The sequence below is a fragment of the Centruroides vittatus genome, unplaced genomic scaffold (genome assembly GCF_030686945.1).
Source record: "Centruroides vittatus isolate TY-2023 unplaced genomic scaffold, ASM3068694v2 contig_879, whole genome shotgun sequence".
In the NCBI taxonomy this organism is placed as follows: Eukaryota; Metazoa; Arthropoda; class Arachnida; order Scorpiones; family Buthidae; genus Centruroides; species Centruroides vittatus.
Genome location: NW_027122571.1, coordinates 910,699 through 930,198, shown reverse-complemented (window position 1 = coordinate 930,198; position 19,500 = coordinate 910,699). Strand labels below are relative to the sequence as shown.

Sequence of the window (19,500 nt, the reverse complement as noted above, 5' to 3'; positions counted from 1 at the left end):
GGTGTGACTAAACATCAAAATGAAAAAAGTTAGATTTACTAATACAATTCTAATTTTATTTCATTTAATCACGAGTAAAATATCAAATGAATGTAAGTGTACACATTGTCTCGCAAAAATTACTGGCATTTTAAACTTTAAAGAAAATCTTGTAAAATCGATAACATAATTTGTTCACGTAAAGCTGGACAATCACAAACCTTTTTTTGCTAATTCTTAACAGTCAAATCCAGTCTCTGTCGATTACACTTATGAGTTTCTCTGAATTCTGATTTCTGAATAATAATGTTTTCACATGGGAATGGATTAAAACTTATATTGGGCTCCTGTGTGATTTTGGAATTTCAATCTGGAATTCAATCCAAAAGCTTTGCTTTCCCTTTTGCTATTCATCTTTACTCCTGACAATATACAAGAATGATTCAAATGATCCAGATAAAATACTTATGTTTTTAAATATGAGAGGGTAAGCATCTGATAAAAAATGCAAATACACCGTTCACAAAAATTATTTGCAAAAACGCAAAGAATCTTTCGCTCGCACGTACAGGATGACCTAGGAATTTGAAGCTGTGATAAATGAATAAAAACCTTGTCTTATATGCAAGTAAATATGGTAGTATACTTGAATATCTGGAAATAATAATACTTAAATAGTTTTTGAACAAACATCTTTTTAAAATTACATATTTTTCTATATGATGATCATTTCTATAATAATTACAGTGTATGTCTACATTCACAGCAGATTTTTCTTGTAGGCCAAACTCAAAGCCTTCCCTGTTGACAAATTTGTGGGAATTACTACTAAAACATATTTTAGTAAAAATACAAGTTGGCATGTGAAGTTATAATGGAAATTTGTCAAGCAGGAAGATAAATACCTTTTTCTTTGTAGGCAACTATCAAAACCAGATCTGTTGTGAGAGTATATAACTTTTATTATTATATCATTGTTATCATTATACTAAAAGCATTTTTTAAATGATTTAATTAGCACATCACATTTTATAAGTGTTCAAAAACTTTTGTGTTTTTATTGATTATTGTAATATTTTCAAGATAGTTATTAAAATTTATGAATTAAATTATTAGTGATCCATTTATTGACAATATAAACATTAATCATGTACATCAATAATGATTAGAATATATAGGATAACTAGTATATGTTACGCTCATTCTAGAAACTAAGTGAATTATATAAATTTTGTTAAAATAACTATATGTTCATAAGAAACAACACTCTTACTTGACGTAATGGTTCTGGTATTCTATATTTGGAACACCGAAGCACCGTCCAGATTGCAGTATCTATTGTACATCGATGACCTACAGATACAATCACCGGATTTGTATTTGGTTTGCTTGTTTTCAGAGCCTAAAAAATACACGAATAAAATGTTTTGGTACTATAATTACTATTGCATTTTAGGAAAAAACAAAATCACTATAAATACATGAGCTTTCTAGTTTTAGTATTCATTAGGAAAAATACATGCATTAATACTCAAGAATATCACTTAAATATCTTGTACTCTGATTTTTATGAGTTTTTATATGTTTTAGAGCATCAAAATAAGAATGATTTTATCTCAATTCAAGTTATACATGTTGAGCAATGATTTTATAGTGTCATATAGAAACACCTAATTCGAATAAAATCACAATATGAGAATGTTTCTTACGAGTAACATAAAATACTTTGTAAAACCTTTTTGTAAGCAATAGTTAAAAAAGTGAACCAAAACCCAGTAAATATTCCATAACAAAGACATAACTTGTAGAAAAAAGAAAAGTTTATAGCTATTATTATTTTTTTATTTTTATCGTGAATATAAAATATTCATGTTTTGTTCAGCTAAATTAAATAAAATAGTATATTTATCATATAAAAATTTATATTAAATTTTTGACATTATATATAATGTTACGGACAAAGTGATTAATCGGGCATTATGAATAATGACCAAAAAGAGTACGCAGTCTGATAAATATTGATTAATTTATCAAACTGACCGGTCATTATGAATACTGCTATCACCCAGTCGGGCAAAGTGATGATAATAAGTTGAGGAGTGATCATCAGACATACACTAGCCAATCGGCATTCAGTTGCACGTGCGTATTGCATTTAGTACCGAATTTTAAATTTGATTAAAAAAACACCACTTATTTCATTTAGAAATATTTATTTTGTGTGAATTATTTCAAAGTACTATTAACAGATATTCTTTCAGTAACTTAGAAGTAACTTTCATCTTTTTCTGCTATTAACTCATTTAATTGGTTGTTAAAGCGATTATCACTTAATGATTCCTCCGTGATCGTTATTTTTGTCAAAGAAGAAAGATTAACTATTGTCACATAAATTTAAAATTCGGTACTAAATGCAATATGTACGCGCAACTCAGATGTAAGTTCTGATTGGTTAGCATATGTCGGATGATCACTCCTCAAGGTATTATCATCACTTTGCCCGACTAGGTGATAGCAGTATTCATAATGACCAGTCAATTTGATAAATTATTGAAATTTATTACAATGCCCGATTTTGTTGGTCATTATTCATAATGCCCATATTAATCACTTTGTCCTTAGCATATATACAGTGGATGATCGGCAGTTAATGGTTAATGAACAGTTCAGACTGCAAACAAATCGGACAACAAACACCTTTGTGAAAGATTTTTATGTTCACAGAACAAACAAAAAGAAGCAATGTAAAATAACAAATACAGATTAGTTTTCTCTTGTCTCCATGTAACAAACAATTCAAAACCTTTCAGAGTGCAGGAGACATTGACATCGATGCTCAACCCAATACCAATGGGATAGCATTACTCAGAAGTTTGAAACTCTCCATTGTAATTCCAGCTTTTTGTTTACTTTTCTGACAAATAATTTTTTATAGTCTTTGCAAGACTGTCGGGCACTTGTTAAGCAGCCAGTTTTTATTTTCGAAAGGTTTAATAGCCAAGGTAGAGTGGGCAGAAGATGTCTGATATTGCCAAGCAGTATGGCTTGAACAGACCTACAGAAGGTACAATCTTAGCTAAGAAAGATATAATCAAGATTCAAGCAGCTAAAGGAGTAACAAAAATCACATCTGAGAAACAAAGATGTGTCATCCATGAAAGAATGGAGAGATTGTTTTTAAGTTGGATAAAAGAATGGAAAATGAAAAGAGATGTAATTAGTATGACTATCATTCAAGAGAAAGCTAGAGAAATTTTTGAAGGAACAAGCTCTACATTAAAACCTCATGTGACAAACTGTCACATGAGGTTTCAATGTAGAATTCAAGGCTACCACTGGATGGTTTGCAAAGTTTAGAAGGAAGAGATCTAGCATTAAGCATGTGGTAATTCACAGTGAGTCTGCTAGTGCAGATAAAGAAGCTGAGAAGTTCTGTCTCAAATTTGAAGAATTCATTAAAAAAAGAAGGATATTGTCCACAACAAATTTTCAATTGTGATGAAACTGGTTGATTTTGGAAGCACATGCTGAACCGTACCTACATCACAAAAGACAAAAAAATATTCCTGGGCATAAACCCGTGAAAGACCGATTGACATTACTTTTGGGAGCTAATGCTAGCGGCGATATGAAACTTATCCCGCTTCTTGTCTATTACTCTGAGAATCCTAGAGCATTCAAAAAAATTCCATAATTAAAGAAAGACTGCCAGAGATGTGGAGATCAAATAAAAAAGCATGGATTACACAGGCTCTTTTCAAAGAATGGCTGTTTGAAGTTTGTGCTCCAAGCATCAAGGATTACCTTCAGACCAATGAATTGACATTGGAAACACTGTTGCTGTTGGACAATGCATCAGGACACCTAAAAGACCTTGAAGACTTTCCCTGGCTGACAATTCAGTTTCTGCCTCTGAATACCACTTCAATGATTCAACCAATGGATCAAGAGGTTATTGCAGGTTTCAAAAAATTGTACATTGTAGCACTGTTTCATCAGTGTTTCGAAGCATGCCAGTTCTCCTCAATGATGACATTAAAAACATTTTGGAAAGAAAAATTTGATATTCTTGAAGCTATATAGCTCATTCAAAACGCATGGTCAGAAGTCACTCAATGACAGGGTTAACTCATGGTCAGAAGTCATCTCTATCTCCCCGAATGCAGGAAGGACACAGCAAAAGCTGTGTCCTTCCTGCATTCGGGGAGATAGAGATGATGTCCATGAAATTATGGATGAAATGTGACAACTGCTAGAGATCTGGAATTGGAGGTGAATAAAGATGAGATTGAAGAGTTCATAATGGAACCTAAAACTGATCTGACAACAGAATAACTCCAAGAACTCTTGAATGAAGAACACTTAGAACCTCAGTGAGATCTGTTTTCTTCTGAAAAAGAAGAAGATGAAAGAGGATCAATGCCAACATCTGCTATTAAAGATCTTTTGAAGTGGGAGGATGTCAGAACAATGGACTTAGAATGGCATCCAAACCAGGTTGAGGTGAATAGGTTCTATAATTACAATGCTATTAATTACTTCTGAAGAACCCTGAAGAAGAGAGAAAAGCAATAAACATTGGACAGATTCTTTAACTCCCACAAATGGAAAAAACATCTACGGAATGCGCGCCTTAAATATATACAAAAATAAGTAAATATTGTGTGTCTTATTATTTATATTGTATTTTATTTTTTAGTTTTATTTATGTTGTTTATTTTTTCATTATTTATCTATATATTTATTTGTAATTTTATTTTATTCTATTATTTTGATTTTTAATTTAAACCAACTGGCATTCCATGTTTGAAAATTATCTGCTATATTCTATTTTCACTAAGTTCGAATTTGTATTCTACCTGAGGACAGTCTTTAAAAATGACAGAAAATGTTTATAATTAAATTATTTTTGCTGTTTTTAAAGGTTTTAGGACTGTCTGAATTTACATATTTGCAGTTTCTACTTTTAAATTAATGGTAAATATGAAATGTGACATCATAAGAATCATTCTCCCTCCCCTCATCACATTGAACTACTTCCCCTTCTCATGAGATATGACATCATTTATGGACAGTCTCTAGTGTGATAAAAATAAAAATAAGAGAGAAACAAATTTTCCAACAATATTAACAGCACAATTAAATGGTGTTAGTATTGTTGAAAAATACATGTCTATGACAATCATATATATAATAATGCGTATATATCATGAAAATAATGCAATATAAGACATACCACTCCAACCTTTCTCCCAGAATTTTCATATAATGGAAAAAAATCACCGACTTCTTTTAAAGAAAGAACCTAAAATTACGAAATTAATTTTGATAAAGTTATTAAAAATTCAATAATATTTTTTATGGAAGACAATGAATAAAAATACTTTAATGACTAATTTATATCATTTTATGTATAAAATTCAAAATAATATATATATATAGTAAAGTTCCTATTAGTCAAGTTTAATATGGACCAAGGGTTACCTCAGATAATCAAAAACTTGGATATTACACAGAATGCTGCATAAATTATTACTGGATTTGAATACTTTATCCCACACTCTATTTTTTGATTATATCTTCTTATTGAATTTTAAATTTTATTTACAACTATATTATTAAAATAAACATAAATCTGTGATTACAATTAAAAAATCTTTTTTAAAATTTGTATTATCATGAGAATTTATAGGAGTAAATTCTTTTTAAAACTAATAAAGTCCTCAAGTACTACACACCACCAAGCTAAGATTTGTGAATACAAACTATACTGTATCATGATGGCAAAGTATTCTTCCACAGTACAAATTGGATATTACAGAACTTCAGTTAAATGGTCTCAATTAATTGAGACTTTATGGTATTATTAAAAAAAAAGGAATTTGGTGATTTCAAATTTGTTAAAATACCTAATAGTAAAAATAAATCATATCTTTTTGAACATTTATGTATATTTTAATTATTAACAAACAAACAGCTGAGTTTTCTATTGTTTCTCTACATAAACTGCTGTCTTTACAATGACCATTTCTCATACTGTTTGCTGACACACAACCCCATACAAGTGACATAGGATACTTGAACATGGGTGTTATGCATCCCTATTTATATCATATTTTTCCACATCTCTAAACAAATATGCTGTCATGGTCACCATGTCAAACACATATACATATCTCATCACTAAACACAAGAGTCATTCATTCTCTACAGTCCAAGACTCTTCTACTTTCATCTTTTTTTTTTTTTTTTTGTCTTGCTGTTAGTGCAAGCTCCCTTTTTTGCTTTTCTGTCCAGAATTTAGGATTAAGTTATTTTTATTTGAGAAATGTTCATGTACAGGGTGAAAAGCCATGTGCTTTGCATTACTCAATGATTCAGCCAGGAATACATAATTGAATCAAAATAGTCACCACATATATTTAATTTAGACCTTATTAATTTTTTAGACTAATTGCACAAAATAGAATTTTTCAAAAAAAAAAATTTACTAAATTCATTCTTAAAGTATCTCTGATAATCGGTGACAGAATAGTTGTGGACAAATCAAAGCTCTACTTCTGGTATAATATGAAATATAGTTTATTATATTTTTACTTCATTTTTTGTAAAAAGTAAGCTGACTTATTCATGATTTTATGATTTTTCTGAACTGAGTAAGAATAATGATAACAATTCTTATTCCTTTGGCAATCTGGAAAGTGGAAGCTAATTGCAACTGTGTAAGCTACAGTTCAGAGAACAACACAAAAATGAGATTTATAAATATACACCTGTATTAGATTATGTAAAATCAAAGAAACAATATAAATTCTGTTTAGAAAAATAGATACAGTGGTACCTCGGTATACGTCCAATTCAGAATACGTCCTGTTTGGACTAAACAAATTTTGCTCGGTATACAACTTTTGTTCGGTATACGACTTAATTCAATTATATGCACCATCTGTGAACAAATAGCACTATCTGTGTACTAGACCAGACTAGATGTTCGCGGTGCCACTGTCTATAACTTTGTTAAATTTCTTCTGATTTTAATTTGTAAGTAAAGCTTTTTATTAATCATGAATTGCAAAAAGGCAAATGAAAAGCAACAGAAAACTAAAGAAATGACTAGAATCACAATGGAACTGAAAAAAAAAACTGTTTAGAAATATGAAGGTGGCATGGGTGTTTGAGGTTTAACTGTTGCATATCGTATTCCGAGAACGACGATATCGACAATCGTGAAAAATAAAGACATTATTAAATCTGCTAACGTTGCGAAAGGTGTTAAATCAATTTCTAAACAGAGATCGGAGTCATTAGATCATGTTGAGAAATTGCTTTTGCTTTGGATAACTGAAAAACAGTAAGCTGGCGACAGCGTATCAGAAGCAATTATTTGCGATTATTACTGTGATAACTTTAAAAATCTATAATACAATTTATTCTTTTATTAATGTGCTCAAACAGTGTTTCAATTATTTTACAACCCCATTAATATAGCATATCAAGAGGAGTTTTTTTTACATGAGAACGGATTAATCATTTTTACATTACTTCTTATGGGAAAGGTTGGTTTGGTATACGTCCTATTCGATATAAGTCCAAACGTCAGGAACAGATTAAGGTCGTATACAGAGGTTCCACTGCAGTATGTTTTATTCTAATAGAATTTGCACTTAAGGCTACTTTAATATATATCATTTATATTGACTTACAAACCAACTTGGACACTTTTTCAGCTGTGTAACATTTCTTGTACTCCAAAATTCTAGTCTAAGTAAATGTTTTTGGCTCTGTTCGTTATTCAATTTTTCAGAAGTGATTTAAAAAAAAAAAAAAACATTTAAAAACATTGTGGAAATAAAACATAAAATTCTCAGCTTGCTTTAGTTGTTTTTCTTTTTCCTATAGATATAAGCCTGAAGTGGGCCCTAAACAGAGCCAAAAACATTTGCTTAGACTAGAATTTTGGAGTGTAAGAAACATTATACAGTTGGAGAAGGTTTGTAAGTCAATTAATAATTCCAGTTTGAATAGAAATTAGTAATTCAATTCATACTATTATTGTATTCTATTTAGTTAAAATTATACTGATCAAAACCTGAGTAAAAATTAAATATAATCTACTATTATAAAAATCTTGAGAATTTTTTTATAAATTATATACTTTAATTAAGAAAGTATGTTTTCCCTCTCTAAGAAAATATTTTTTTACAATAAAAATACTAAAATGAAATCAATTTATTTAAAACTTTTTTCATCAGATGATAACAACCGACCTTATTATGATAATCTTCATCTCGTGATATATTATCTAAAAAAAAAAGATTCTTTGCAACTCCAATGCATGGGATATCAAGTAAAACTCCTAAATGGCATGCGGCACCAAATCCTATAAAAAATATTATATTTGTATAAAAACTATTATCATGTACTTAAAATGTTTGTGTATTATCTCATAGTAATTATAAGAATTAGTATCAAAATATATATAATAAAACAACACAAAAAAAATGTTTAAAATAAAACATTAGAGTTCATAGATATTTGAACAAAGAAAAATTTAACAAAAATAGTTTTTCATTTTCCATGTTTTGAATTATTCATTTTTAGATGCAAATTAAACATATTGAAACTTCCAAGATAGCAAATCAAACCGAAACTTGGAAGTACTAACATTTATCAGAGGGTGCTCATTTTGCAAGCGCAGTAGGTTTCTCTTTTAATCGTTGTGCACATGACGTCACCATCGAGAAACACGCTCCGAGAAACACGTGAGCTTTCGACATACCGTGGTGATCTTTGTTCATTTACATTTGAAATTAAGTTTTGATGGGTGTTTGGAATACAAGTATAATGTGAAATTTAATATTTTTAAAGTATCTGTTAAATAGTAGTGTGTTGACATGTGAATTTTTTAGTTATTGTTCATTGATCAAGTTGAATAATGCCAAACTGTTGCGTGGCAGTGTGTGAAAATTACAATCAAAACACTAAAGAAAGTAATGTAATTTATCATTCTTTCCCAAAGCATCCTACTCTTAGAAGTAAGTGGACTCATGCCTACAAACAAGAGGACAAAGTCAATGTTGAAAATGCAACAGTTTGCAGTGCACACTTCCTTAAATACAACTATGAGAGAGATCTAAAGGCAGAACTCTTAAATATACCTTCCAGGAGATGCTTAAAACCTGATGCTGTGCCATCTTTAAATCTAGCTCCTGTTAGATCTTCGGATGTCCCATGTACATCAGAGATAGTAGAGCAAATGCATGACAGAACAATAAGATATACACAGCGAGAAAATCGGAAACGTGCACTGAACAGACTGTCCCATCTTTCACCAAAAAAGAATAAAATTGACATAGGTACTGAAACTGAACCTATAAGTGAGCCTTCTCTGGAAGTGAAATTAGCAAAAAAACTGGATTTAGCAAATGCTAAAATTGATCACTTGAAGAGGGAAATATTTACTCTGAAAATAAAAAATAAATTATTACATTTGGCTCTTACTGAGAAAAATCAAAAATTAAAATTATTAGAAAGTAAAAAACATGAAGTGAATGAGAAAATAAATAATATTTTGAAAAAAATATTTACCAAAACACAAATAGATTATCTTATAACACAAAAAATGAAGCCACATTGGACAAAAGAAGACAAGCAAAAGCACTGACCCTGCATTCTTTGTCTAGGAAGTGTTATATGTATATGAGAAAAAGTCTTGGAATCCCTTTACCTGCACTTTCTACTTTAAGGAGATGGGTTTCTTCATCTTTTCATTGCTATCCAGGAGTACTGCATGATGTTTTGCAAATAATGAAGATGAAATCTGAAAGTCTCACAGTTATAGAATCTCTCTGCATTCTAAGCTTTGATGAAATGAATGTTGACTCCAGACTCTGTTATGACCAAGAGATGGACAAAGTTTTTGGACCGACTTACAGATTGACTCGTAGCAATCTTTATTGTAACTCTTTAAAAATACTGTCAGTTATTTTTTTCACTCAACTCAATGTAACATAGGTAAGACCGGTAGCTGTCTCTTTTTTCCCTCACAGTCAGGTGCAGGTAGTAATGGCTCGTGCTCTGTGTGGGAATTGGAAACAGCCTGTTTATTATGACTTTGATACCACTAAGACAGGTGAATTATTGAAAGAAATAATAACTAAAGTTCAGAGTGCAGGTTTTATAGTTGTTGCTGTTGTGTGTGATCGGGGAGGAAAAAATTCAAAGGTATGGAACTATCTCAAAGTTGACCATGAAAATACATGCTTTGAAAATCCTACACATCCAGGAAAGCACATATGGGTCTATTCAGATGTGCCACATTTGATTAAACTTTTGAGGAATCATGTATTAGATGAAGGCATTATTTTACCAGGAGGAAAACATGTGAATAAAGATGTTTTTCTGAAAATATTATCCTTGGATAATGGAGAAATAAAGCTATGTCCAAAACTGACACAAGCTCATGTGGATGTGCGTGGAAGAGAACGTCAAAAAGTTAATCTAGCTTGCCAGTTATTTTCTAATCGTGTCGCTCAAGCAATATCTTTCCTTCTACCTGATGACCAGGAAATTTCTGATTTTGTAAAACTTGTAAACGATACTTTTGACATCCTCAATTCAAGAATCCCTAAAATTGATGATCGTCCAATTGCTAGTGCCTTTGGAATGCATACAGAAGGCCAAGAACAAGTACTTCAAATTTTATTCTATTAGAATAAGAATATGCAAAGTTGGGAAAAATAACACATTTATTACCATTTCAGAAAGGCTTCCTTATGTCCATTCGTTCACTCCTCTGCTGCTACACAGACCTTGGTAAAAATTACAATATTAAGTACATTTTAACTGCAAGATTTAATCAAGACTGTTTAGAAAATTTTTTTCTCAGATTCGTGCATTAGGAAGAACATATGACCACCCCCTCCCTGTTGAATTTAAGAATCGTTTACGTCTTATGATCATGAGTAGAAATGTTACTGACATTACATTAAGCTCTTCATGTCCAGTAGCAATTGACAAAGATGCTGATGAATACCTTACATCACATCTTTTCACTGGATTAATTCCTAGTATGGAAGAAGCACTTAAGATGATTGAGGAGGACTCAGAGGTGCAAGAAATGACTTTAGAAATTTCTCCATCTTGTCTGTCAGTACCTACAGCTGAATGTTCTGAACAGGGACTGCGCTACTTAGCAGGTTATATTGCTTATCGTTGCAAGCAAATTGATATTTCTCTTGGTCATAATAGTGAAGAAATGAAACTCTCTTCACCTCAATTGAACAATGACTGGATAGAAAAATTGTCTCGAGGTGGCTTGATAATGCCAACAGATAGCTGGCTGAACACTGTAAAGCAAATGGAAGTAACATTTTCGCTGTTTATTGGAAACAATATTTCCAAAGTGAGCAATGTCGTTAAGGGCCTCTGCGAAATTTTATCAAAGAAGTTTCCACATTTGCATCCTCAAGTAATAAAATTGTATGTCAGAACAAGACTTTTTATAAGGATACGTTTTATAAATGCAGAAAGCAAAATCCAAAGGTCCGCCAAACAACACCAAAAAAAGGCAAGAAAGTGGCAAGCTTCATATGCTTGCACATCCAGACATTAAAAAATTTATAATTATATATATATATAGCTCTCTTGATGCAATGTTTTGCTTAAACCAATATACACGTTATTTAATATCTAGATCTATTGTAATACCTACATTCATTTTGTATTGAATAGAAAAGCAAAAATGTATTTTGTTACTTGTGAAGCATTAGTATTTTTTTTTAAACTTTAGTTTTGTATAAGAAACATATTTATAACAAAAAAAATTTTCTTCTTTACTCGGGAAATATCATGGAAAAACATTTATTTTTTATTGTTTCATGTTTATTTGCCTATTTTTTATTTTTCATATTTTTTTCATGTTTATTTGCCTGAAGAGTAGCCATGAGGTAAAGTAACGATTTAATTGCTTATAGAATACTTTTTCTCTAATTAGTTTTCTCATAGGAGTGAATTGCGGCGTGTTATGTAGAATAAGTTTACAGGCATAATTAAATTAATTAATTTGATTTTGAATAGCACCATATTAACAATCGTACAAGTTTATTAACCGTTGTTTGAGTTTTGCGGCGCATTCGTTTCTCTAAGATTGCGTTTCTGACATAAACAGCAACATGTTACGGAGCGGTAGTGAATCAAGTTTCTCGATGGTGACATCATGCGCAGTGGCATTTTTCTCGCTAGAGCGAGTTGCGCTACCTTATCTCTATATACCTTGAACATTTATAACAAATTTAATTGAATAATTTATTCAATATACAACCAATTCTGGTTATACTGTGAAGGATATTTTTTCCCTAAAAAATCAATGTGTAAAATGTAATGCATCCAATACAATGGTGCATCTTATAAGGTGAAAAATACAATAACTAAAATGAAATTTGTACAAAAATATAAATTTATTAAATTTTGTTGATAAGTGTTACAATATTGTCCATTCACTGGTATATTAATTAAAACTGAAATATTTTCTTTAACTACATCCTGTTATATTAATTGATTTATTCTATTATTTTCACTGATTTTTAAAGTCTGGAATCAATCTTCCATTTTTCTATATGGACAGTATCATTTTTTACAGATTTTTTTGGAAACATATCTAGCATGAAAAAACAAATTGGATGTACTGTAATTATTTTTTCATAAAATATTACTGCTACTTAAATATGTAAATATGAGAGCATTCTGAATAACACAATAAACAATAATTAATTAATTAAAATATATATTCTCTTAATAATAAACTATTTTTAATAACAACACTTTAATTAACACATCATACAAGTTAGTATTGTCTATTCGTTTCATGAAAATAAGCTTTGAAATAAATAATAAAGTAAAATAAAATTTTTCAATGAATTTCTAAATTGAAGCTACTATTTGTATTCCATTTGATTATTAAAACTGTTTTTCATTTGTTTATTAAGATTAAACAGATTATGCACTTGAAATGTAATAAAATCTATTTTAAAATAGAGATTTATGAAATTATATATCCTTTTTTGTGATAATTGTTTCTATTACACAAATTACATTTTTATACTCTAAGGCTAATGTCAGAAGAGAGTCAAAGTGGACAGATGCTGTTTTTTCAATTCACAGACTTGAAAATTCACGTTTATGAAATCGGTGGTCAGATGAGTGCTATAATCTACAGCACACATTATTAGTCAGTTTTATTTCAGACGTATATATGTCAACATGGATTTCATAGATTGTGATGTTCTGTTTTTTGATTACGTACGGAAGTATTTAAAAAAAAAAAAACATAAGCAATATTAGATACATCTGTTGATTGTAACCAGCCTCATTCTTCTTATTTCTATCTTTATGAAAGTTCAGATGAAGTGTCCCATAATTCTGGCCACTCACTAACTCATATGATCATTTTATTTATATCAATGTCCATTTTTTAAAATATATGGGTACTGCACACCCTTTGGCAGGAACAATACTGACCCAGAATTTCCTCCAAACAATGTTACAATGGCTGTCATTTTTTGTGCTCATCTGACAAATATAGTTATCGAGTGTATGTATCTCCCAATGCACACCAGTCATGTTCTGTCATGAGAGTATTGTGGACAATCCAGCAGGTCATCCGTGCAGCACCAGCATCATTTTCACATCCACGTCTGACTGCTTCCATATATTTTTGCACTACTATTTTGTTTCCCTAAGTTTTCAGAAATCTTCAAATAGTGCATGCAGTTGCTATTTGAAAGCAATTATTATTCAAATAAAATTGGTATTTCTTATAATTAATTTGAAAAAATTTTATCATTCCTTAATTTTAATTATAAATTATGTTAAATTAATTTTATATTCAACATATTTTGTAAGGACTTACCATTTGGGTGTAATATTCCATTTCCATCAACCAATAGTACCTATTATAAATTAGGTATAAATTTTAAAATTTATATAAAAGAATCAATCCATTATATACAGGGTGATCTTAATTAAAAAGTACAGTACATGTTCAGAGCTCTTGGTAGGAAGAACTATTGGGCCAATATTTTGTTAATTATCAAATTATTTATTTAAGCTTATATCTAAAATTTTAAGTATGTTTAAATTTAATCTCTAGAATTTTGATAATTCAACTACCACTAAACTGTGTTTTACAGATTTGTCTATATCAAATTTATTTTGTTTTATCAACAATTTTTGTAGAGCTATTTTATTCTAATTGTTTCCATTATTTTAATTTATATTCTATTCCAGATTTTGAAAACAGCTGACTGAGAACATGTTAATAATCTAATAATGTCTCTTCAGTTTTTACCATCTTTAAATACATGTGCAGATGCTGCTCAATTTATAGTGGTTTGACTTATGACATTTCGACTTTATGACGGTGCAACAACAATGCACATTCAGTAATCATCAAAACTTAATTTTAATCTATTTCCAGCTGCAATACAATTGATGTTGGGCAATGGCATCTAGCCTAGGATTGCTATCTCTCTACAGTCTCCAAGGTCTTAACAAATGGTTCTGGGTTCTGAATTTTGTGAATTATATATTTCATAATTTAAAAATCTTTATTTTTGATATTAGAAACTTTATATGGGATCACTTATATTAAAACCCAAAAAAATAATCCAGTAAATCAATAAAGTCCTTAAAACTTAGCACAATAATAATTTAGAAATAACTGTTTATTCAGGAAGCAAAAGTATTTTATTTTGGAAATGTTTTCAACTCTACTTGAGTCACTTTCAGTCACAAATTTATTTGTAAATTTTTATAACACTAAATAGAACATTGAATAAAACCAAATGAAACCAGTATTTGAATTTTATCCAATTACAGAATCTCCATTGTATTCTCTGATCAATGCATGAGGCTTTGGCTAGTATTCATATAAATTTTTATTCTTGGTTTAGAGAATAGAAATTTATATGAATACGAAAGGATAAAAATTTATATATTTGAATGTATGATCCCAACCTCTTTCTTCAAATGTTTACAGTAGAGAGTCGTTTATCCGAATCAATTGGGGACTGGGGTTGTTCGAATTAGTGATTTGTTCGGATAACCGATTATGTACGAAAAAATATATTAACCTGTCCGATGTTCAAATTTTTCTCCATTGCGTGTCGCTTCGTGTTGAATTTTCGTCGATTTTAAGCCTAACGAAAATTTTTATAATAATAATCGAGGCTATTGTATCATTAAAAATTATTTCTTTATTTTGTACAAACAAAATAAATATATTGAAGAATATAAAAACCTGAAAATTATACTTTAGAAGTAAATCTAGTGACAAAAACGTTCGATTCAGCACGACACAGTCTGACTGAAAATCGTTCAGATAACCGGGGTTCGGATTAATGACTCTCTACTGTATTTATATTGTAATATAAGTTAAGTTAAATTAAAATAATCTGCATAATTTAATAAGAAATGTTACGTTTTTTTCATTCAATACAAATAATAAATGAAGAAATGATTTCTATTACTATTTTTTGTTTCAATATTTAAAATTTAATTAAAAAGCTAAAGCAATTTCAATTTTTTACTATTATTATTATATATTTATGTATAAACAAATACCTTTGAAAAATGAAAAATATATACCGTATATCTCGGCAAATAAGACGATAGTTGAACGATAAAAAATGGCCCCGAAAATCTGGGGTCGTCTTATAGGACAAATACAAAAAAATTAGATTGAAATTCATATAAATTAAAACCATTATAAAAAGACACAAACCGTAATTATTTACTAGAAGAGAGTAGGGTATGTGCACAAAATAGAATAGTCCATACAATGTTTTTGTGAATAATAGTCATGGTCATTACCCGAATTAGTGCAAATGTTTGCAAAAATCGCCAGATGCAAGAAAATAAAATTTGTTCATTCGAAAAATTACAAATAGGACATAATTCCACATAGGCTATACAGTATTACTATTCAGATAATGATTGCCGATCTAAACTAAATTCATAGGCCGTTGATAGTTTGGGGGTCGTCTTATAGGACAGATATATGCTAAAACTATAAAACTTCGACGAAAATTTATACATCGTCTTATCTGAAGGTCGTCTTATCCGCCGAGATATACGCTATATAACGTAAAAATTCTCAGAACTTTTAAATTTCTCATATAAAATAATTAGTTTCATTAATTATTAATGATTATTTTATGATTATTATTTATTTATAATATTATTTAGTTTATGAAATCATATAATTTATAATTATTTATTTTTTATTTATAACGAATATGAAAATGTCACTTCAGTATAAGCATTCACAAGACTGAATCATTTCATAATTAATAAAGACACCTAACGAAATGCCAAAAATTCTGTTCTATTTAATGTTATAAAAATTTACAAATAATTAGTGACTAAAACTGACTCAAATAGAGTTGAAAACATTTCCAAAATAAAATACTTTTGCTTCCTGAATAAACAGTTATTTCTAAATTATTATTGTGCTTTATTGGTTTACTGGGTATTTTTGGGCTTTTAATAAAATTACCTGAGGTACATATTCAGGATGAGATGATTTAATCTTCTCTACAGCATTTTGTAAGAAAGACACTTCACGAAATGCCAAAAATCCTGGAACATATGGTGTTGTAACATTTACAATTTCCAAATCTTCATAAACAACCTGTTAAAATAAATTTTAACATTATAACTTGAGTTTCAATATAAACAAAAAATAAAATATTCATATACTAAGAAACTAACACTACTATATCTTGTAACTTCAATCAAAAGTCATAATAATTGAGTATTTGATGTTAATGTATGAAAATATTACTTAAAGTATATAAAAGCACATCCAATATGAAACTTTCTTATCCTATACCAGAAATGGCAAACTTTTTTGAAAGATGGGTCAAATATATAATTTGAGTACATAAAAAATTAACAAAAAATGCTTGCAAATTTTACTTTATTGTTATTTTTCTGATATATATTAAAATGTTAAATAAACTTTACTTAAAGTGAAAAAATATATTTAATTTACTTGTAAAATTGCTGTTGTTTATTTAAAGATAATTTTTCTGGTCATAATTAGTGGTCTTTAAGACTTTTCACGAAAGTTTTAGGATGACCCTGCTTTCACATTATATATACAAAGTTTTAAAATCTTTCAAATATTTTTTATAATTTATAAAAACTAATACTATTTAAATTTTTGGTGTGAATACCTTGAAATCACTGCACAACTTGCGAGTCACAGGTTTACCATCACTGTCATATCTTTTGAAGAAATAATAAAAATTAAAAGAGATTTAACTATTTTAATTTTTATTATTCCTTCTATCATTTTCTGCATAAGTCAGTTCTGATTTAATAATGTCAAAGTATATAATAGCCCCAGATGTGCATAAACAAGCTTCAAAACTTAATTTATTGACTATTTTTTTAACTTGTTTAATGATGAAAGATAATTCGTAAATTAACAATATTTTAGAAAGTTTGAAAAAGAGTAAAAAAAGTCATTGATTTTGTAGCAGTTATTGAGATTTTATCATAGAATAGTATCAAATTTAATTCATTGATTCTGACAAAAGTGTAAATGTAAGATTTGTGAAGCTCTACTAAATGACAAATTATCTGTAAGAATTGACTACAAATCCTTTTTCTTTTATATGGCAACAGCATAAATAAGATGTTTTATTACATAAACATTACATAGGCTTTAGGACATAAATAGCAGTAAAAACAAAATACCTTATCTTTTAGTTTTGAATAGAGAAGCCAGTTTCTGTAATATTTTTCTCCATTTAAATGTACTTTTGTATAATAAGATAAATTAAATTTTCTACCTTGTTCATCTATGGGAAAATCGTAATTTGTTACTTGAACAATGCTTTTATTAATTAATATCTAATTTTCTCAGAAGGGTGTGATGGCCATGTTCCAGGATCATCTTCCAATATGGTTGATAATTCTTTAGTTTCCTCATTTGCACTAAGAAAAAAATCTTCTTGACCTTCTTCATCATTTATAGCTCTATCTTCATTTGATAATGAAGGTAATTCTTTGTATGTAATTTGTAACTCTTCTTTATTTTGTACACTACCTATAGCCAGATCATTTTCTTCGTTATCAGTTTTAAAATATTTTAAAAGACTATCTTTTTGATGACTTTCTAAACCTTTTTTATTTTCAGCATGTTTTCTTTTCTGGTTACCACTTAAATAATTTCTATTTTTATCATGATCTCTACTCGTACTCATTGCTAATGTTTTAAATCCTAGAAAAAATAGAAAATAAAACTTGAAATAAAAAACGAATAGAAAAATAGAAATTAAACAAGTAAAACGGCAAAACTGTATTTGGAACAAGACTATGTCTTGGAGACTCACTACTAAGCAGAATCACTTTGACGCTCAAAGCAGTTTCATTCTCATTCTCCGATCTTCTTTGGTATCGCTGATTTTGAGCGTAATCGTTTAAATTTCGCCAGCCACAACCACGAGGTCATCCACTATGCATTTTTGGTGAAATTAACCTATCCAATGTCAAAATTTCTCTCCATTGTGTGTTGGCCCGGGTTGAATTTTTGTCGATGCCTAACGAAAATTTCTCGTTTTTGAAAAAAATAATTGTGGCTATTGTATCGTCAGAAATTATTTTTTTATTTTGCACAAACAATATACAGTTTAACCCAATTATAACGTCATCGGATGTAACAACAACTTTAATATAATGTCTTTAGCCACATGGCTATAATCTGTACATGGCATGTTTCGCTGCTAGGAGGAATTGGTCTGGACTGTGTCCTACATTGTCTGTGATGTCCACGTTGACCTCGACCACGTGTTCTGCCTTTTTATTCTGCCGGTAAAAATTAACTGAGAAACTGATCCAGGCAAATAATTTACTTTATTTGGATCGGCTACATGATATTTACAATAGTGTCGATATATAATACAAATTCAAGATCGGCACAGCTGTTGACTCAAAAGGTTAACTAATGTGAAGTGTGTCTCTCCTTGTTGGATTTCAGCAGCAAAGTGAGGTCAGAGGGTGAAGGTCATGTGGTGGCACCCTCTGCCTTACACATCAAATTTTTATTAGTCCCACAATTTTACTATACTAGATAATGTTAAAAAACCTACTTGTGACCCCATAAAACCCTGTTTTAACATCATATTTGAAGCACTCCCAAATTTACAAAATTAGATTACAAATTTTATTTAACAAAGAAAATACTACATGTTCAGTCCTAGGGTCAGAGTTCACATCCTAGAACGACTGTGGGTGGTACTCTCACCACCTGACTTCGGTGGGGTGAGGTGCCTGTTTTGCTTGTTTGTATGTAGAAAGAGTGTCGTCATTTTGTATTTTATTTTGACTCCATTCTCGATCTCCTGACTACCTACAAATGTTTTTTTTTATGCGCACATGATTTGGACACCTAATACTCTGTGCCAAATTGCAACTCCTGACATATATATACTCCTTCATGCCTTTAAGCTGGTA

General features: G+C 29.7%; 1 protein-coding gene across 1 annotated transcript in view; it reads right to left on the bottom strand.

Annotated features, from left to right (window-relative positions):
• The window catches only part of LOC136983238 (endonuclease V-like), a 35,691-nt gene that overhangs the window by 753 nt on the left and 15,438 nt on the right, over positions 1 to 19,500 (bottom strand). The window contains exons 3-7 of the mRNA XM_067279925.1: positions 16,535 to 16,669; positions 13,889 to 13,928; positions 8,247 to 8,359; positions 5,216 to 5,284; positions 1,253 to 1,381 (exon numbers count right to left, since the gene is read on the bottom strand). Of these exons, the coding sequence (XP_067136026.1) occupies positions 1,253 to 1,381; positions 5,216 to 5,284; positions 8,247 to 8,359; positions 13,889 to 13,928; positions 16,535 to 16,669 (486 nt within the window). The remainder of the gene's footprint in view (positions 1 to 1,252; positions 1,382 to 5,215; positions 5,285 to 8,246; positions 8,360 to 13,888; positions 13,929 to 16,534; positions 16,670 to 19,500) is intronic.